Genomic DNA, 22,763 nt, shown 5'->3' with positions numbered 1-22,763 from the left:
TGTGTGCGTGTGCGTGTGTATGTGTGTGTGTTTACCTATCTATGTTTGTCTGTATGCATCCATGTGAGCAAAACCGTTCAATGGTAAAAGCAGCCAGTATGTGAGAAATAAAGACTGAATGAAGTCTGTAATAAATTTCCACTCAGGAAACCTTTGTTCAGAAGTTGTTTCTTCTTTTAAGTTGAAATATGGCTGTAGCAATTCTCTACAGAGTTTCTGAATGGCCTTCCTGTCAGGTTGTAAGGATATTTAGCAACTGAAAAACAAGGAGCAAGCCTTCTAGGTTACCAAGAATAATGTGTTAAAGTTAGAAATGAAGAACAGCGGTATATTATTTCATATAACTATGTTTCCGATTGCAAAACTACACTTTGTAGTGTACCTTTGAGCTCTCTGGCACCATGTTCTACTGTAGTCCTTGACTACATCTTCAAACAATGGCAAATCATTTGGTTTCAAACTTCATTACAACACCTCCACCACTAACAAGGAAAAAAATTTATTTTGTTGACTATGCTACTATTATTATTATTATTATTATCAATTTTTCCAAAGATGGGTAACACAAAAGGCAATACTGCCTGTACAAGGTGATCCCCAACACAGAACATACATTCACATGTACAATTACACACAAACAAATACAAAAGGAACATGAACTACTTAATAATTACAAAATCAATAAACCTAATTACAAAAAAAGATAATGTTTTAACCTAGTCTTAAAACTGCCAGCAGTCCTTTGAGATAAAATTTCAAAAGGAATTGAGTTCCAAAGAAAAGGTGTGGTCACAAAAAATGAGTGCCGAAATGCGTTGATAGTTGACGATGCAAGATTTAATGTCAAAGTATGTGACTTCGTAGCCAATGTGTTAAAATGAAAATACCTTGAGAAATTGATGGCAGTTCTTTTATGATAAATGGAGTAGAGGGTCCAGATAGATATATAGCTTCGATGTGTTTTAAGTGAAGGCCATCCCAGTTAACTGATGCAAACCGACGACGACTTAGACCATTTTTGAGCAGCTGCATCTCAAAAGCTTTTAATCCAGCGTGCAGCTCTATTCTGCACTGATTCCAGCAAACTAATATCCTGTGCTGTGTACGGCGCCCACACTACGCAAGCATATTCAAGGTAGGGTCTAACCAGTGCTTTGTAAGCACTAACTTTAGCTGCTTGGGTACAACCAAACATAGCACGGCGTATACGGTTCAGGCACTTAGTAGCTTTACTGACTACATATCAACAATGATCATTCCACCTAAGTTTTGAGCTGATTACAATGCCAAGATATTTAACTTTCTGTGACCATGGAATTGGATGAGATCCAATAAAGTACTCAAAGTTGATTGGATGGCGTTTATTAGTGATGTTAACTGCTTCACACTTCTTTGGATTTAATTTAGGATGCCACTTCAAAGACCAATTATAGACACTTGACAAATCCTCCTGTAACTTTAAACAATCATCATAACACGACACCCGAGAATAGAGTGAAATATCATCAGCAAAAGATCTAATTGACGAATGCTTGACAACGTGTCTAATATCATCAATATATAAGATGAAGAACAGAGGACCTAAAATGGAGCCCTGAGGAACTCCGGACGCCACAGGGAGCCACTCTGAAAACTGACCATTTACAACAACCCTCTGAGAACGTGTGGTAAGAAAACAGTTAACCCAACCAAGCAATTCACCAGATATACCCAGGGCCTGCAGTTTTAACAAAAGCCGATGGTGAGGCACACTATCAAATGCCTTTGCAAAATCTAAGAATAAGCAGTGGCAACAATCACGGCATTCTAAGACTCCAGCCCAATCATGTACAGCCTCAAGTAAGAGATGAGTGGTTGAATGATGGTTACGGAAGCCAAATTGTTGAGCACTAATCAAGTTATTAGATTCTAAAACTGCAGTTAGTTCAGAATGGATTATACGTTCCATAGTCTTGATAACAATAGATGTTAAACTGATAGGTCGATAGTTGCTAGGAACATGTTTATCATCACGCTTAAAGACAGGCACAATATTGGCACATACCCAATCTCTAGGCAAGGTACCTGTACTCATTGATTTCTGAAACAAAAATGAAAGAGGTGATGCTAGCACTCATAAATATGAATTTGTCTGTTCAAATAAACAAGAAGAAAGTTAGGTTCCATTTTTGAGAGCACTTTACTCATCAGGTCAGGACACATGATAGTAAATAAACACTTACGTAGGTTAAAAGGAAGAAAATCCGTCCTTCCTGGAGGAGGCTGAGTGTGGTGCCTGACTAGACATCAGTTCAAATCCTGGGGTAGGAGGCATTTTTTCCATTTTCCTCCCATTTTCTGTTTCACCTCATTGTTAGCTACTGTAGGTCAAGTAATGTTTAAGTTCCTGCTTGTTAAGTTAGGTAATCCAAAGGCTGTGCATGCAGTACATGTTGCTGTCAGACCTTCAAGAAACATGATTTTCATGCAACAGCTGAGTAGAAACAGGGTATTTTTTTGTGCAAAATCCCTCAGGATGGGACATCATCCAAACCAAATTTGAGCTAAAGTGGTCCAGCCATCTATGATATACACTCCTTCTTATTGTATGACAGCGCATTTATCTTTTAAGTTGTGAACAGATTGGTAAACGTTATGAGCAATTTTCAAAGCGATTTTGTTGTCATGCAAACCCAGTATGCAGATTGACTAACCATTATATATAGCACAAACCTTTTGTGATTTGAAAGCACTGAGACAATTAGCTAAGGGGATATAAAGCAAAAACCAAGTATGTGAAACAAGCGCAATCAAGATACTCTAATAGAACAAACACCAAGAAGTAAAAAACCTGTGTAAAAGATAGATGTGATATCAAAGGTGACAGCCAAGAAATGGCTGCAATAATATTATACCATCCTATAATTTGTGACATTACAAATTAATCGGCTTAATGTCATTGTAGTTATTTCCTGGCTACCACCGTTGATACCTTATCTTTCTCATACTAGCCTATTTTTGGAAGGCCTCTCCCTTATTCACAGCTTGGATTAGATATTGTTTCTTTTTGTATTTGTATATGCTGGCTTTTGTTTATAAACAGAAGAACCAGACTTTAAGAAACATTTGTACTAATTTAATTACTAGCAATAAAACAGTTAAGAAGATTCTTCTGCACATAATTTGTGGCTTAAAGTGGTTAAGTTATGCTTCCTTAGCTGTGAATAACAATGTAATTAATGTAATTACAAAATAATTAATAAATTATGAAATACATTGAAGTTACAAATTGGATTGTTGTATGTATATGTGCAAAAACCCGACACAACCATGTGTTTCTCAAATACCTATTTATTAAATATTTACAATCTACTTAACCAAGTGTATGCTTTGGAAACGTTTCAGCCTCATATGCCAATATCTTTGTGAGTTACAGACCTATAAATTAGTAAAAGCAGAAAAATCAATTTGTACAGAAGTATTCAGAAAATAAATTACAGGTGCTTACTAAAACAGCTGTAACTTATGAACACAATGACGTACAGAGTTGCAATTTGCACCATCGTGCTCACCATGAATAGGGTAATTGATTACTGAGTAAGTTTTTCCTTGTATCACCCTTCACTACATGCAAAGCTAAATAAGTGCAGAAAAATCAATTGTGTACTATTGTTTTGATGTGATGAAAACAAACACCCATAACTTGCGTATTCTTGGGTCCATTGCAATGAAATAAAGATTTTCAAACTTCTCTTGAGTATATAGGCAAATATGATGATATCCAGGTTTTTGTTGTTAGGCCCTTTCTTCACAAAGAACAAAGCATTTAAGAAAATTACAGAATTTTTTTAATAATACACAAGTATTCCACCCATTTGTATTCAATGCTTTATAGGATTGCACAATTGTGTCAGGTTTTTGCAGATCTGGTCACATTTATTACATAACAGATATTACTTAACTAAAATAGGTTACCCACTGAGCAAAAATCAGCTATTTTTGCACATTACTCAAATTCCATTTTATTGCTTCTCTGTTATCTATAGTAACAACAAAGGAGTGGACAGCCAAACAGGGTCGTTTCTAGGAAATTTGCTGACTGATTTCCAACTCTAAGGCAGAAAAGCCCATCAGTGGCAGGATCCATTTTAGTTACAGCTATTTTAGATAAATACACCCTTTATAATTGTTTCACAGCTCTACATCTATAAAGAAAGATTTGATGTAGTCTCGCATGGCAAGACCCTACTCTTTGCATGGCACTTATCAATTGATAATTATAAGCGCCTAGCCTCTCACAGCTAGGTGCTAGGCACTTATAATTAATTATCAATCGATAAGCGTCATACCGAAGAGTAGGGTCTGGCCACATGAGACTAGATTTAATGTGCTACAAAAGAGATGCCATATAGACTAAACATTTCGAGGGGAAATTTTTTGCTGATTTCACGGTTTTGGGAGTTACCAGCGAAAATTTTATAAAACATTTTAGGAGTGTTAGCAAATCTGCAAAAAAATTTATTTTTAGCAACATTGCTCAACCTTGAAAAATTCTCCCTCAAAATATTTAGTCTATACAGTAATAGCTTATTCGATAATTATTTGTAGAGGCACTTAACACATGGATAATTTTGTGCTGGAGAGAAGCAGTTTATGTAGTGTGATCACTAGAAGTTACTATAGTTTGGTAATAACCTCATTATAGACTTAAATTTTGCTTATTATTTTAATTATTTGTTCATCTTTAAAAAAGCTGACTGGTTTCTGGAAACCAGTGAAACCCCCTTATAATTATCCAAAGTTTCAGCCTTTTGTGAGGAATATAGTCTTGGAGTTGTAGCGCTAGATGGAACAGTAATAAACTTGATTTGTACAGTAACAATATGGCAAATTAATTACAGGCACTTATTTAATGAATCATAACATAAGACTAAAACAAACTACGAAGATGGAGTTTGACTCAGTCTGTTCATGTACATTGATTAAGGTATAGTGCTTTCCTGTGCGTCTCTGTGTGAACAAAGAAGTAGGCCATTCCAGCAATAAAATGACAATGGTAAACTTTATTTCTACCGCATTGTAAATAAGCGCCCATAACTCACATACCGTACGCTGTACAAACATGAAACAAAAATTTTCTTACTCCCAATGAACAGGAGAATCTAGTGGTGTATAGGTTTTATTGATTTGAGCTTCAAAGTGATTACACCATGAGTAACTTTTTATATAGCACACGTATTTTTACTTCAATACATTTTTATAGCAAAATAGAATTTTGCAAAAACAGCCAGTTTTTGCTCAGCGGGTCACATATTTTAGTTAATAACTAATGTGACTGATTAAGGAATAATATAAAATTGGTGCAAATAGTTTTTTAAAAGCATCACTACATCGACTTGTTAACCTCTGTGTTGCTGCAAAGCTAGTTAAAGCATAGAGAAGATTTTATATGGTGCTTTTATGATATACACACTATATATTGGCTACATAGATTACGACCACTAAAACTTTTGTAGTCAGTCAATAAGTTGCTGCACAATGAGTGGTGTATAGCTGCATATTGAGGCAACCAATGCATGCAGTTGGATTAATAAAAACAAATCAATGAAGAACTTTTTAGATTGAGAAACTCTAGTAGAGCATTCAAAAAGTTAATAGAGTAGTCTGTTGTTATCTAGTCATTCAGTCACAACATTAGCAGTGTGAAGTTCATTGTCTATACTTACAGTTCAATGTCCTCCGCTAACAAATGGAACTCTTCAGTGTACAAATGGAACTACTACTGGTGTGTTTGAGGACACTTGTACATTTTCCTGCAATGGAGGTTATGAATTACAAGGACCTAATAGTGGGACTTGTTTAGCTGATCAAAGTTGGAGTGGAGGAGGTCCAATATGTGTAGTATTAAATTGTTCCACATCACCACCTCTTGATAACTCACAACTACAGTTACCATGTGACACACAGTACCAGTCAACATGTGTAGCATCATGTAATGAAGGCTACACTAGGAACACTGTGACCAGTGTCACTTACTTGTGTAATGTAACAAGTGACCCTACCATGGTTGACTGGGTACCAATAGGTGGAGTAGATGTGATGTGTGAGAGAGGTTAGTTCAAGGTTTACTATATTTTAGCTGTACTTTTATATGTATATCCTGTTATTTACACAGTTCAGTGTCCTCTGCTAACAAATGGATCACTTCAGTGTCCAAATGGAACTAGTATTGGTTTGCTTGAGGACACTTGTACATTTTCCTGCAATGGAGGTTATGAATTACAAGGATCTAATAGTGGGACTTGTTTAGCTAACCAAAGTTGGAGTGGAGGACTACCATCTTGTGTGCCACTTAACTGTACCACATCAACACTACCAGATGGTGTCATACCATCACCATCATGTAGTCTAGTGTATCAGTCACAATGTACACTATCATGTGATGAAGGTTTTACTGGAGATGATGTTACTTACTTGTGTAATGTAACAAGTGACCCTACCATGGTTGACTGGGTAATAGGTGGAGTAGAAGTGATGTGTGAGAGAGGTTTGTTCAAAGTTTGCTATTATTATTATTTTAGGCATTCATTGATATTTACACAGTTCAATGTCCTCCACTAACAAATGGAACACTTCAGTGTCCAAATAAAACTACTACTGGTGTGTTTGAGGACACTTGTACATTTTCCTGCAATGGAGGTTATGAATTACAAGGATCTAATAATGGAACTTGTTTAGCTGATCAAAGTTGGAGTGGAGGAGATCCAATATGTGTAGTATTAAATTGTTCCACATCATCACCTCTTGATAACTCACAACTACAGTTACCATGTGACTCGCAGTACCAGTCAACATGTACTACTGTCTGTGTTGATGGCTACACTGGAGCAGGAGGATCCTACACATGTGATGTGACTGATGTGGATAATACGGTAGGATGGAGGGGAACTACATCTTGTCAGAGAGGTAAACACATCATTTCCCCTTTTGATAGCTAATCTTTATTCCTATATATAGTGAATTGTTCATCACTTACTGATCCTAATAATGGAATGATGACTTGTTCACTGGGAGATGATGAAGTTCCTTCCTATGAAGACACTTGTAGTTTCACATGTAACACTGGTTATGAGCTATCTGATACTGACACTAGGACCTGTCAGAGTGATGGGAGCTGGAGTGGTAGTGATGATGTGTGTAGAAGAGGTATGTTTTATACACTCAATGTAGATAATATATATATATATATATATGTATTAGATAAAGCACTGCCACGAGTGATAGCTATATGGGAAATATAGCACGAAAAGAGTGGACGAGAGACAAATATAGCACAAGGCGAAGCCAAGTGTTATATTTCGTCTCAAGACCACTCTTTGAGTGCTATATTTCCCGTATAGCACAAACGAAGACAGTGCTTTATCTGGTATAGAAAACTGTCAACTTGAGGTACACACAACACACATGAAACAATTAAAAACTCACGGAGTAGTGTTATCATCGCTAGAATAGGTATTGCGCCTGTGTTTCACCTGTGTTGCACTGTGCTGCACCTTCATCAGTCGTTTTGTGAGTCTAGTCCGTCTTCTCAACTACTAAAAGTTTTCGATTGTGGTACTATAATAAGCATATTTCCGTGATATTCTTAGGACTCATCCGTTTATGTGAACAAAACGTACTGCTGCTGACCACAAGCAACCATCATCAAAATCTTCAAGTGTGTCTATAAATTAAATCCAGTGGTTTTGCTGTTACTGGTTGGGTTTACTGGTCAGCCAGCGCAGTCAGGCTGTCAGCCTACACTGGCTTGGTCGATTGGTTGTACTGGCCAGAATGAGTGATTACTCACTCAAAGTAGGCTATCAGCCTGCAAAATAGACCTGGCAGTTCTATAACTACCTAATATAGAACTGTGGTCTATTAATTAACCCCCTCACCGCCAAATTTGTAGAGGTTTCATCTACTGCTTCTAAACTGCTATAACTTACACACCATACTATATAATCCTATAAAACTATATATTAAATTACTTGCTATAGAACAAGGAATTTGATTATGAAGTTGTTGTTTACACAAGAGCAACCACAAATCTATTATATAACTTTAAAGTACGAAAATCAATATAGGTGAAACCAAACGTGCAATTTCACTACTTTACTGGCTAGCATAATACAAAGAACATCACTAACCTGTTTACAGTTGAAGTGATTACCTCTAAGTCTGGTTTTCCAGCATTTGAGCAAGTGCACATGTGCATACAAGCATGAGGTCACTGTTTTGAGGCGTATAAAAGTAGCAATAAGCCACTCCAACCTATATAGTCCTTCTCCTTACTGTTTCTCTTTATAAGTAGTGCCATTATCACGTCGAAGAATTTTCTACAATGCTTGTTATCAACGTTCCGAAAGTACGCGATTGCATCATCTAACCACGCAATAGTGCGCGAGAGACCGGTTATCCCTGTTCCTGTTCACTTAAGGGTGTGCCCACTACAGGATAAGCGTAGGGGCTACTAAAACGCTCGACTGAAGTTACAGAACATTTAGAATGTGATGCTATGGGCATTTATAATCGAAACCGCCATATGGTGGTTGTGGCGGTGAGAGGGTTAATTAAAGTGTTATATAACTGCCCAATATAGAACATTTGTGCTTGTATGGCAAATATAGAACACTTTTTTGCTTTGATCCTCCCACACAAAGTTCTTTATCAAGACACACGGTAGTGTGTCGTGCGGCCCAAGAAGCCGGCGCGCAACCCCGTGAGTATATTGACAGGAAGAAAGAAAACACAATTTTCGCACCTCCGTAGCTCTGTGCTGCCTTGATGAAACAACACGAATTTTGCTGTGGACACTCCCTCCACCTTCAGCACTCCACATTCCAAATTTGAGCGAAATCGCTTCAAGCGTTCCCGAGATATGCGACTTCAAAAATTGGCTTAGTTTCTTCGTTTTTTTTTTCTTCTTATTTTTCTTCCTCTTTTCGCACACTTACAAAAACTGCTATAAAACGCGAACGCCTTATCCGATCGCCTTGAAATTTGGCACACAGAAGGGGGGTATAAAGGCGCATCTCTGTACCAACTTAGGCTGGAATACGATAAACAGGCAAAGAGTTATGAGCGATTATTCACGAAAAATAACACCAATATGTTGTCACGCCTACAGGGTAAACCGCGAATGGGAAGAAGCTGAAAATCGGTGGGTGAATAGGTTAACTATTGAACCTCAAACCTTTTGTGGTTTGAAAGAAATCGAGCTAAAAACCAGGAAGATACAACGAAAAAACCAACAGTGTGTAACAATTACGCAATCGAGATTAGCTAATAAAAAACGACTGCTTGCCACGCCTACCAGGTAAACCGCTTGGGGTAATGCTTTGAAAATCGCTGTACAGATGGAGTTATCATCTTAGAAAGGCTCTTCAATGGTGTAGAAGAATCAGACTTAAAGCCACGGAGTTATAACACGAAATCTAACTTGGTGTAGCAAGTGCGAGATCGAGATACTCTAATAGAGCAGTCATCCTAATAGAGCAGTCACCCTGAAGAGAATTCAAGAGATCAGCTAGAAATAAGTAACCAGTATAGAGATCAGCTACAAACAAATCACCCTGTAGAGAGTTCAGCTACAAACAATTCACCCTGTTCAGACATCAGTTAGAAGAAGTTTTCTTGTAGAGAGTTTAGTTACAAACAAATCACCCTGTTGAAAGATCAGCTAGAAGATGTCACCTTGTAGATAGTTCAGTTACAAAGATACCACCATGTAGAGAATTCAGCTACAAACTAGTGACCCTGTAGATACATCAGCTAGAAGAAGTTACCTTGTAGAGAGTTCAGCTACAAAGAAACCATTCTGTAAAGAGCTCAGCTGCAAACAAATCACCTATACAGAATTCAGGTACAAACAAATCACCCTGTAGAGAGATCAGCTAGAAGAAGTTACCTTGTAGATAGTTCAGCTACAAACAAATCATCCTGTAGAGAGATCAGTTAGAAGAAGTTACCTTGTAGATCGTTCAGCTACAAACAATTCACCCTGTAAAGAGATCAGCTAGAATAAGTTACCTTGTAGAGAGTTCAGCTACAAAGAAACCATCATGTAGAGAATTCAGCTGCAAACAAATCACGTGTAGAGAGTTCAGCTACAAACAAATCTCCCTGTAGAGAGATCAGCTAGAAGAAGTTTCCTTGTAGAGAGTTCTGCTACAAACAAATCACCCTGTAGAAAGATCAGCTAGAAGAAATCACCTTGTAGAGAGTTCAGCTTCAAAGAAACAATCATGTGAGAGTTCAGCTACAAACAAATTGTCCTGTAAAGAGATCAGCTAGAAGAAGTTACCTTGTAGAGAGTTCAGCTACAAAGAAACCATCATGTAGAGAGTTCAGCTACAAACAAATCACCCTGTAGAAAGATCAGCTATAGAAGAAATCACCTTGTAGAGAGTTCAGCTACAAAGAAACCATCATGTATAGAGTTCAGCTACAAACAAATCACCCTGTAGAAAGATCAGCTATAGAAGAAATCACCTTGTAGAGAGTTCAGCTACAAAGAAACCATCATGTAGAGAGTTCAGCTACAAACAAATCGTCCTGTAGAGAGATCAGCTAGAAGAAATTACCTTGTAGAGAGTTCAGCTACAAAGAAACCATCATGTAGAGAGTTAAGCTACAAACAAATCTCCCTGTAGAGAGATCAGCTAGAAGAAGTCACCTTGCAGAGAGTTCAGTTACAAAGAAACCACCATGTAGAGAGTTCAGCTGCAAACAAATCATCTGTAGAGAGTTTAGCTAGAAACAAGTCACCTTGTAGAGAGTTCAGCTAGAAGAAGTCACATTGTAGAGAGTTCAGCTACAAAGAAACTACCATGTAGAGAGTTCAGCTGCAAACAAATCACCCTGTAGAGAACTCAACTACAAACAAATCGCCCTGTAGAAAGATTAGCTAGAAGAAGTTACCTTATAGGGAGTTCAGCTACGAACAGATCACCCTGTAGAGAGTTCAGCTACAAACAAATCACCCTGTAGAGAGTTCAGTTACAAAGAAACCACCATGTAGAGAGTTCAGCTGCAAAGAATCAATCACTCTGTAGAGAATTCAGCTAGAAGAATTCACCTTGTAGAGAGTTCAGCTGCAAATAAATCATCCTGTAGAAAGTTCAGCTATGAACAGATCACCCTGTAGAGAGATCAGCTAGAAACAAGTCACCCTGTAGAGAGTTCAGCTAGAAGAAATTACCTTGTAGAGAGTTCAGCTACAAAGAAACCACCATTTAGAGAGTTTAGCTGCAAACAAATCACCCAGTAGAAAGTTCAGCTATGAACAGATCACCCTGTTGAGAGTTCAGTTAGAAACAAGGAATCTTGTAGAGAGATCACCTAGAAGTATCACCTTGTAGAGAGTTCAGCTACAAACAAATCACCTGTAGAGAGTTCAGCTACAAACAAATCACCCTGTACAGAGATCAGCTAGAAGAAGTCACCTTGTAGAGAGTTCAGCTATAAAGAAACCACCATGTAGAGAATTCAGCTGCAAACAAACACCCTGTAGAGAACTCAGCTACAAACAAATCATCCTGTAGAGAGTTCAGCTACAAAGAAACCATTCTTTAAAGAGCTCAGCTGCAAATAAATCACCTGTACAGAATTCAGCTACAAACAAATCACCCTGTAGAGAGATCAGCTAGAAGAAATTACCTTGTAGATAGTTCAGCTACAAACAAATCACCCTGTAGAAAGATCAGTTAGAAGAAGTTACCTTGGAGAGAGTTCAGCTACAAAGAAACCATTTTGTAAAGAGCTCAGCTGCAAACAAATCACCTGTACAGAATTCAGCTACGAACAAATCACCCTGTAGAGAGATCAGCTATAAGAAGTTACCTTGTAGATAGTTCAGCTACAAAGAAACCACCATGTAGAGAGTTCAGCTGCAAAGAAATCACCCTGTAGAAAATTCTGCCAGAAACAAATTGCCCTGTAGAAAGATCAGTTAGAAGAAGTTACCTTTTAGAGAGTTCAGCTACAAAGAAACCATTCTGTAAAGATCTCAGCTGCAAACAAATCACCTGTACAGAATTCAGCTACAAACACATCACCCTGTAGAGAGATCAGCTAGAAGAAGTTACCTTGTAGATCGTTCAGCTACAAACAATTCACCCTGTAGAGAGAGCAATTAGAAGAAGTCACCTTGTAGAGTGTTCAGTTACAAAGAAACCACCATGGAGATTTCTGTAATCAATATATTTGACCGGATTTGCGAAAAGGGGTCTTCCACACACATCCAATTCTGTAAACGTTGGAGACCATAACTCAGTGTTCAAGTAACATATTAACCTGAAAATTTCACCATGTATTCAGCTATAGTGGTGCTCACCACTGCCCAAATTTCAAGGCAATAGCTCTTTCCAATCTGAAGTTATCAATTGTCAAAGTTGGCAAATTGGATGTGTGTGGAAGACCCCTTTCGCAAATCCGGTCACATATGTATTATATATATAATTTGTACATTTACTGATAAAATATTTAAAGTACATCTACTTCATCTTTTCTTCTTCCTGTAGTAAAGAAAAAAAACATAGGTTAAAAAAGTCCCAAAGCTGGCCATAGGCCGGCTTTGGGGTATACAAATACAAAAAGAAATGAAATCTAATCCATAACAGCCAAGCTGTAAAAAAAGTGTGCGGCCCTCAGAAAGGCTATGGTGAAAAAAGATGTGAAATCCAAGGTGGCGGCCAAGAAATGGCTGTGATGGTAGGTTAATGGTAAAAATTTTAATAACGACAATTCAGGTGAATTTTTGTGCCACTTTACAAAATTTACCTGAATTGTCATTATTAAAATTTTTACCATTAACCTACCATCACAGCCATTTCTTGGCCGCCACCTTGGATTTCACATCTTTTTTCACCATAGCCTTTCTGAGGGCCGCACACTTTTTTTACAGCTTGGCTGTTTTGGATTAGATATATATATATGTATGTATGTATGTATGTAATAGTTGTAACGTGGGCATGAGGGCTTTGCCTGATATGTATGCCCGAGGGCAGAGGGCATACATATCAGGCAAAGGCCATGTTACAGCTAATATGTAACACCAAGTTAGCACTTATTAGGCTGATAGCCTGTACAGGGTGATCAATCACCCAAACCAATAACCACTGGATGTATTATATAAGCATGCCTAAAATTTTCCATTATGGGTCAGCAGCTAGTATGTTCTAATTACGTTCGGTTACGATGAATGGACATATGTTAGAAATATCATGGAGAATTTCGGTTAAGCGAGTTTAATGTTTTAATCAGTGTTATTGAATTGTTCATAGAAAAATTATGTAGTTCACCAAAGGCCTAGATAGGTAAGCTTACTTGTAGAGTAGTTACTCCATGCAGAACGGTAGCTTCATGATGGGAGCATGTCCATATTCGAAAACATGCAGAAACGATCAGTGAATAAGCTATAGCACTCGTTCTCACCTTAGCCCAACGTTTTTCAACTCGTAGGATGGCAAAGATAACAAAATTCTCTCCGTCTGAGTGGTTTTCATGGCAAAATCCAAGTCGTGCATCCTAATCACATTTTATAATTTAGAAATTAAGTGAGGTGAGCAGCTGACAACATTGATTCAGTGGTTAAGGGTTTATGAGTTAGATATGGAGGTCCCTGATTTAAGCTTAATGTAAATTTTTGTGCACTTTTTACTACTCGATGTCTGTTCTATTAAAGCATTTTGATCTCATGATTTTACATTATGTTGGTTTTTCTTTGTAATTCTGTAACTCTCATTGCAATTTCTTTTAAACTGCAAACAGTTTGAGCTACAATGATTAACCTATGCACAGACCAATATCAAGCCATTCTCTTAGGGGGTTTACCCTGCAAACATGGCACAATTTGGTCTTTCTACGCAAATATTTATCCATAACTTAGTGCATATTTATCAGATTTGCATGCACCAGACTATTCACCTCAATACATACTAAATATACGTCGAACATCACAGCAATTTGATTGCACATTTGCATTTTATAGCTACTTTTTTTGTAAAGTGTGTGCAAAAAATGAGAACTATAGGCCCTGGAAAAAAAACAACAAAATTAATCCTAACTTTGAGGGCTTGTATTTTACAAATGCACAGAGACATTTTGCTGAAATTTGGAATGTGAGGTGCCAAAAGTAGCCAGTGGATACAATGCAAAAATTTGTGTGCTTTTGAGAAGGGATCATGCAAGTATCTGGCATACTTGTAATGAAAAGTAGTAGTGGTGGAGGATGTGTGGCGCATATTAATGGTTGGAGTAAGGGCTGGCATGGAGGGGCAATTCATGCTGTTTGTGAATTGTTTGGTGTCCAGTGTGTGATGAAAACTTGGGTTTATTGCTTGTTGATGCCATGAATGCTTTAACTATGCATGTGCATCATGTGACTGCTTTGTGGAACTTTTAATTCCTGTGGCTACATATTTACATAATATTTTTTTAACACTTGCTAGGTTATTTAGTCAAGGTAGTGATGAATATTTGTAAAGAAATCACTCTGGAAGATCAGTATGATAGCACTGTATAGTAGGAACCACAAAGGTTTGGGTGTGGCCCACGAAAAATAAACATCACCCAAAAACCAGCCTCAATTTTACCTGACAAGGATGAGGCAGTATTGGTTAGGTAAAACTAAGCCCAAACTAGTTTTCAGATTGGCCTGAAATGCTTTCAACAAGTTGCTACAGAATTTTTTTGTTAAGGTTATGGGATAGTGAGCAACTGTCAAACAAAATTTTTATGACATAATTAAGGCAGGCTTGGTGTTGTGTTGTGTATCAGCTGGGTAGCAGGCTTAAATTGTTGGGAGAAAAATAGCATGCTGACTGGACAGATACAAGGTACAAGAAAACACACGTAACAGTACAAGATAACATAGAAACAACACACTTAGCAACTGGCGCACCTGTAAGCACATGTGGAGTTTTGCTCAATAATGGTGATATTTTCCTGAACTAAAAATCAGAACTGTCAAATAAGTTGTTAACATTTTGTTTAAACAAACTACTAGTTTGGCTTCTTGTCTAGGTCCTGACGGAGCCATTTCCAAGAAATAATGTTTCTAGTGCTTGTGATATGAATTTAAAAATTAATTTTGTGACCACAGTGTCTTGTTTTAGGCCACGTTATTGCCATATTTCAGCACATTATTCACAAATCCTCTTGTTAATCCCTCACAAGTGATGTTCTTCAAACCTTAGAATTGTTAGTAAGTTCTCATGGTTCTTCATTGATCTGATTTTTGGTTCATAGTTTACACTAATTGGCATGGGGACAATTCATGTTTCCATGACAAGTTGAATTCCATGTGAGAAGTTAAGAATGCATAAATATTTGATAATAATGGATTAAGAAAAATCAAAACCCTAAATCATGAAAAATGGTTTATAGCGTACATCTGGGTTTATGGTATCCCGTAACCTTAAACAGAATTTTCTACTAACTGACTGACTGACTGACTGGCTGACTGAGTAACTGACTGACTGGTGCCTTCAGACAAACGTAGCTTGATAACAGCTAAGGCTACGGGCTTGAGTTTTTCACTGTTCGACATCACTTCAGCCAGACATGTGCCTTTTGGCATACCTCAGTATGTACAATGCATTCTTCATGGACTTACCAGTGTCCTCCTTTGTGTCCCATTCATCTTTGCTGACAGCGAAAAGTATCAATTTGGTGGTAGGATGTGATGGCTTCCCTTTGTAATGGAAATTGTCTATATTTTTCATAGTGGCTACTTTGATTGCAGAGGTGCTTTCAAACAGTTGTTGATTTGTACTGCTGTGTAAAGGGTTGAACATAGCCGACAACGAAGCGTAATGGATACTTCACTTTTCAAATGATAACTGATATAACTGGAATCATTTCTTTCTTTTGATGTGGTATGCGACCACTATATAATAGAATAGTCTAACTTCTAACTTCATTGTGTAACCTTCATTTCCAAACTATCCGCTACACACACACACACACACACACACACACACACACACACACACACACACACACACACACACACACACACACACACACACACACACACACACACACACACACACACACACACACACACATGACAACAACAACGACAACAACAAGAAACTTTGGTATGCTCCACCAATCTTGAATATTGCAAATAATGCAGTTGTACAAATACTGATATGGTACGTACATATTGCTCACACATTGTTAACATTCTATGTTAATGAGATTGCAAGTTTTAGAGTAATGTAACTTGTGTTTACCATTTGATTAAGTACTTGAAATACATGTTGTGTAAATTTGTTTTAGGAGTTAATGGTAGTAGTGAAGGGTCATATGGTGCTGCTATTGGTGGAGCAGTAGGAGGAATTGTGGGTTTTGTAAGTATAGCTACAGTGGTGCTACTTGTATTGCTTTATGTGAGGCGATCACATCAGAATAAATCATATCCTATTAAAACTAACCCAACATCTAATGGTAAGCATTACTAATTATTGTACCTTTTATATAAATGTAAGTGACTGTGGGTGTGTACAGTGATATCTCACTTTTTGATCTTTCATGCAATACATTCATACTCAGTGTCCAACTTACTTACCAAAACTTACAATGTCTTAACAGCTTATTTAGCTATACACCAGCTGCAATTATTGGCACTATATAGAGAGTTATGTCAATATATGCGTACCTTTCACTGATGTATAACTCTATTATATTATAACCATATAGCCAGTGTACATCACAGTATATAAAGTCCTGATCTATACATATACAATTGATTTAAGTATGTAGCTGTTATGTTTTCAAAATCTGAATGTATATAAATATACTCGCTGGTTATAGTACTCAAACGTAAAATCAAATGCTGCAGCAACTAAACACTGATTTGTTGAGCAACCTTAGTAATGAGGCCGGTTTCCTTTATGGTCACATTAATGATGTAAGACAGTCTATGTACCATTGCTGAAAAACTGTTAGCTAGTGGATAAACAATTATATGGATGCACAGAAAACCAAAAGGTACATGGAAAAGTTCAGTAAAAAAAGAAAAGGTTATGACCTAGACAGGAATTGAACTCAGCTTGATTATAACCTTGTCTATAACTGACTTAGAAAATGGTGGGATGTATTTTTTATCATACAGTGCAGTAGTATAATACAGTATGGTAATACTGTATTATTAGGAGATTCGGGGTTTTCTGGCCAAAAAAATATCACCCGAAAACCAGCTTTATACTCCATCCTGGCACCTTGGCAGTATTGGTCAGCCCAAAGTACCTTCGGTATGATCCTAAATGCTTCAAATAGGTAGCTACAAAACTTTTTTTTTAAATACTCAATGGAATTTTCTACTAACTGACTAACTTCCTTCCTGATACCTTCAGACAAGCATAACTTGATAACGGCTAAGGCTATGGGCTTGATTTTTTTACTGTTCAACATCGCTTCATCCCTAGATGTGTCTTTTGGCATACCACAGTACGTAAAATGCACGCATCATGGACTTACCTTTGTCCTCCTTTGTGGCCCATTTCTTTTTGCTGACAGTCTAAGGTGTCAATTCACAGTAGCATGATGTATGGCTTCCTGTTTGTGAATGGGAATCATCTTTATGTTCCGTGATGACTGGATTGATTGCAGAGGCGTCTTCATTTGTAATGCTGCAAGTCAGTAATTGATAGTTGCATGGGACACACGAATCGTCCATATTTTTTGTGGTGATTGCAGAGGTGCTTCTCCTGCTGTCCTTCATTTGTTCATTTGTAGCATTGTGTAATGGGCTGAACATAGCTGAAAGTGAAGCGTAATGGCCACTTCACTTTTGAGTCAATTATTGATAGCTATGGCATGCATTCAGACAAAAACATTAACTTTGGCACCATCTTTTCTTTTGATGTGGTATGCGCAGGTTCACCAGTCATAATAATGTTACAAAAAATAGTTAACAAACAAGTATATGGAAAAAGTAGGAATTTTAAATTCAATTAGGGATCACAGAAAGGGATTAAATGTTCACTAGTATATCTGCAGGTGTAGGTGACCTCCCTTGTTTCCCTCTTTTTTCTATGATCCCTATTCAAACTTAAAATTCCTAATTTTTCCTTATACTTGTACTAGTAGATAGATAGTTGATTGTGGGTTGAGTATAACATCATATCTTGTACAAAATGTAAACCAACAATAATTTTCACATTGTATTTATAAAGAAAGCTCGCTGATCTGCTATGCCTCCTGAGGGAGGCATAGCAGATGAGTGCATGATCATTTTAAAAGAATGTGTACAAAAAAGGTATGGTTAGAAAAAAATTATACTGCCAGCTGGATTTGAATCCACACCTTCCTACACACAAGTCAGGTGCTCTACTACTAGAACAGTTTATCCTGTGGTTTTCAAAGGAATATAACGCAAGTTTTCTTTTCATTGTGGCCATCATTGCACTCTAGTGGACAAATGGAAGCACGGAGAAGCTCACGATGAATATCCAGATTATGAGCTCTTCATTATGAGCATTAATTGTGGAGAGACTGGTGAATAAGTAGCATGATGGACAGACATAGGCTAACATAAATTGAAAAAAAAACAACATGTCCCATGTATATTGTTAAGCAGTCAGTGACTTTGTCTAGAGATTTTGTATGAGAAAACACAAAGTAATGTAACTATAATAACTATAAAACAGTTACAAATAATTATTGATCTGTACAATCATTTGTGAGTAAACAATATTTCCTGAGAGAGCATTAATTTAAAATGCTAAGATCAAAGTTTATAAAATTTAATAATTCTGCATTGCTTTAAGCCTGTTACTAGCTGATACACAATACAATAACACTAAGTCCGCCTTAATTATGTAATAATAATTTTGTTCCACAGTTGCTCACTATCCTGTAACCTTAATATTCAGGCTTCTGTACAAGTCTTCTAGTTTTTAATGCTGGATTTGATGTTAGATGCACTAAGAAGGTGATTTTCTTTGCATATGATATTTATAGTGCGGCAGCATTATGATGGGTGCCATTCATTTTGAGAGAGAATCCTTATACTATCACTTTTACTTTTGTCTATTTAAATGATACTTTTACAAATTGTTGGGAAAATAATAGCTGCTGACTGGACAGTTACAAAGTACAAGAAAACACACGTAACAATACAAGATAACATAAAAACAACACACTTAACAATAGACGCATGCTATAGTTTTTCTCATTAATGGCGATATTTTCTTGAACCAAAAATCAGGGCTGTGAAACAAGTTGTTAACATTTTGTATAAACAAACAACTAGTTTGGCTTCTTGTCTAGGTCCTGGCAGAGCCATTTGTAAGAAATAATGTTTCAAGTGCTTGTGATATAAATTTAAAAATTAATTTTGTGACCACAGTGTCTTGTTTTAGGCCATATTGTTGCCATATTTCAGCAACTATACACATTATTCACAAATCCTCTTGTCAGTCCCTCACAAGTGATGTTCTTCAAACCTTAGAATTGTTTGTAAGTTCCCATGGTTCTTCATTGATCTGATTTTTGCTTATAGTTTTCACTAATTGGCATGAGGACAACTCATGTTTCCATGACAACTTTTGTCAATTAATGAGAAGTTAAGAATGCCTAAATATTTGGTAACGTTGGAGTAAGAAAAATCAAAACCCTAAATCATGAAAAATGATTTATAGTGTACATGTGGGTTTGCTATCCCTTAACCTTAAATATTAAAAAGATTTACCAATATTCTGATTTTTGGTCTGTCTACCTTCCAGCCTGCCTGATCACAGTTGCAAGGCTAGAGACAAAATTAATGAAGCAGTGCATAGCCACCATTTCATGCCACAATAACAAACTCATGTGTGGCATGTACCTTTTCTGGTTCCAAAAAGTGTCTGCCTTCTTTTTTGTCTTCAATTGAATCCTCATTTTTTTCTGCATGTAAAGAAACCATGCCAATGCATTAATTTTCCATGTCGATACTTTTCTTAGAGGAATGTATTTAGATGTCACAAAACTATTTGAAGCATTTATACTACTGTAAGGCTGCACTTATATAACAATCACATGGCATGATATTGCCCATAAATGATCAGAACACATGCCAACACCTTAATGATCAGGGATGGCTTAATTGTCTAGTTGCAATCAGCTGCAGTATTGCTATAGAGAACAACATAATGCATAGCTCACTCAGGACAGGCATATAAAAAGTAGTCACAGCCACATGTGTATTATTATAGCTATACTATAGCACTAAAATAAACAGACTAGTGCAAAAAACCAGTGATAAAAATTATCAACAAGATAATGGTAGTAGCTATTTCAACATAGCTTGGTGAGAAAATCCCTACATGGCTTTGGCATTGAACAAATATACCAATGTAGCCATTTATGTAGGGATTTTCCACAAACCTATGTTGTAATAGCTACCATCATTCATATCTCTTGTTTCACAACCTTTAGTTGCTGGATTCCTACTTCATTTTAAAAGAATTTCTATACTTACACAGATATTATGAGCTGAAGGTCACTAGCTGTCTAACTATCGTAATTCATAATCAGTATTGCTCAGTAGGACATGGAGAAATTTACTCTGAAAATTCTAATAGCATAATTTCCATTTTAAAGTCTTCCTGATTGAATGCTGCATGACTGATACATGTTGTTATTTGTACTGGACTGCTCGTGCCTAAAATATTGATTTTTTTTCTGATTGGGCAAGGAGGTAACAACAATATCCTCACCCTTAAATGTCTCTGTAAATCCTGTTCTACTTGACCAATAATGTATGTATAATCGTGTAGTAATCATAACTTCTTTGTATATGATAGCTATGTAAATCAGCCACAGCAAGGTTTGTCATGAGGAGTTATTAACTCAAAATGAGTTATATTGGCATTACCATAGGGACTCCAGCCATTTCAATAACCTCCCCTGAGGTCTGTGTTATTTCCCAAAGGTTAAAGCATTTCCTTTTCTAAGTAATACTGTATAGCGGGAAATTTCCGGAGGGTGTAATTTTCGGATATTTCGGAAAACTAAATAATTTCCGAAAATAAATTTTCCGAAATTGTTTTAATATTCATACGTAGTCTACATTAATTTTAGGTAAAAATCGTGAGTTGACATAGCGCTTCTCTCAAGTACTTCAAGGTGTGTAAACAGAGTGGCGATACCAGTATTTCTTATTTACCTGTTGACAACCCCTAGTTCTGCACTTGCTTTTGCCAATTAAGGCATCACCAGAATGATGGAGATATGCCAGTGGAAGCAGGAAAATGGGAAACCATGTGGTGAATATCGGGTGTAGCTACACAGGAGAAGAGAAGGTGGAAATAGTGAAGAAAGCAGCTGTTTACGGGATTAGTGTCACTATTAGGCATTACGTGAAGTCCAACTCGTAATCCATGACCTGATGATGCACAGAAGTCTTCACCTGCCTTGCCAGAGCACAATTCCGTATATTTCCGTCAAGTGCTGATTGTGGTGTTTATCCGAAAATCTATTTCCGAAATAGTTCACAATGATCACTTATCCGAAAATTATACCCTCCAGAAATTTCCCGCTATACGGTATTTACTAGAAACTGAATGGGTGCCCACTCCCCAGTTGTTAGAAGTGGCACAGCATCAACCTGCTCAACTTAACAACTACTGCATATAGTTACTTTGGCATTATTAGAGCAGTTTGACTGCTCTATTACATCATCTTCAACATGAGACATTTACCAGTTGAATATCCATGCATGCACAGGTGGAGACAAGAAAACCAAAGAAGAACAGTACAGTGAAATAGTTTTACTTCAATTACATCGTGAGGATACTATCAGGATGAATAATCCATCATATGAGTTATACACAAGTTCAGATGTTGCTATACAACCTAACCCATCTTATGGTGTGAACAAACCAAACAGTAAAATAGCTGAAGATCAGTATGAATATGTGCAACCAATGGCCACTGAGTTCACTAAACACCCATCACAGCATAACAGAGAAGATGATGTTAATATGGAATCTAACCCATCATATGGAGTAATCAAAGGAGAGGGAAATAGTAACATGGGTTGTGATGTTATCATTAAGCCCAATCCATCTTATGAAGTTGCTAAAAGGATGGGAACTAACACCAAAACTACTCCAGGCTCTGATGTTGCCATTGCTCCTAATCCAGCTTATGATAAATCAAAACCACAAATTGCTGATTACTATGATGATGATGATGATTACATTTTATCTACTAAATGAACCATACATTCATTTTATACACAGTATCAAAATCGGAAGTTGTGTTTTGCATATTTTAGAATTACTTTGGTATCATTTATATAGTTACCAAAGTGTATTAATTATAGAAATTTGCAACATAAGTACTGTACAATGTACTTATATAACTTGGATTTAATGTTGGGTATACTGGCTAACTAAAAGTATATGTGTAGACAGCCACCCTAATCATGAACACATAAGTACTCAATGTAGAGAGATGTACGTACGTAAGTGAAAATTACAGGACATGACGTCAACAGCAGATGATTTGTCCCATGATACATGTACTCCACTATGTTCAAAGTTGTAATAAACAACTAATGAATAACCATATAATTAAATGATAATAAAATTAAATATACTCATTTTATTATTAAATCATTTACTTACATACCATTAGTGCATGATTATGCAGACAATTTGGCTAGAGATTTCATGTGAATAATATGTGAGAAACCAAGGGCTAAGCTGGAGTAATGTGCCAGGAGAACCACTGTAATTTCTGGCATT

General features: G+C 36.8%; 1 protein-coding gene across 1 annotated transcript in view; it reads left to right on the top strand.

Annotated features, from left to right (window-relative positions):
* The window catches only part of LOC136248570 (P-selectin-like), a 34,920-nt gene extending 12,535 nt beyond the window's left edge, over window positions 1-22,385 (top strand). The window contains exons 6-11 of the mRNA XM_066040338.1: window positions 5,708-6,091; window positions 6,155-6,526; window positions 6,583-6,945; window positions 6,997-7,185; window positions 16,309-16,476; window positions 21,739-22,385. Of these exons, the coding sequence (XP_065896410.1) occupies window positions 5,708-6,091; window positions 6,155-6,526; window positions 6,583-6,945; window positions 6,997-7,185; window positions 16,309-16,476; window positions 21,739-22,232 (1,970 nt within the window). The 3' untranslated portion in view covers window positions 22,233-22,385. The remainder of the gene's footprint in view (window positions 1-5,707; window positions 6,092-6,154; window positions 6,527-6,582; window positions 6,946-6,996; window positions 7,186-16,308; window positions 16,477-21,738) is intronic.
* The last annotated feature ends 378 nt before the right edge of the window (window positions 22,386-22,763 follow it).

This window comes from Dysidea avara, chromosome 3 (genome assembly GCF_963678975.1).
Source record: "Dysidea avara chromosome 3, odDysAvar1.4, whole genome shotgun sequence".
NCBI classification, from domain to species: domain Eukaryota; kingdom Metazoa; phylum Porifera; class Demospongiae; order Dictyoceratida; family Dysideidae; genus Dysidea; species Dysidea avara.
Note: the sequence above shows the minus strand (reverse complement) of the source record. Positions and strands in the feature narration are given on the sequence as shown.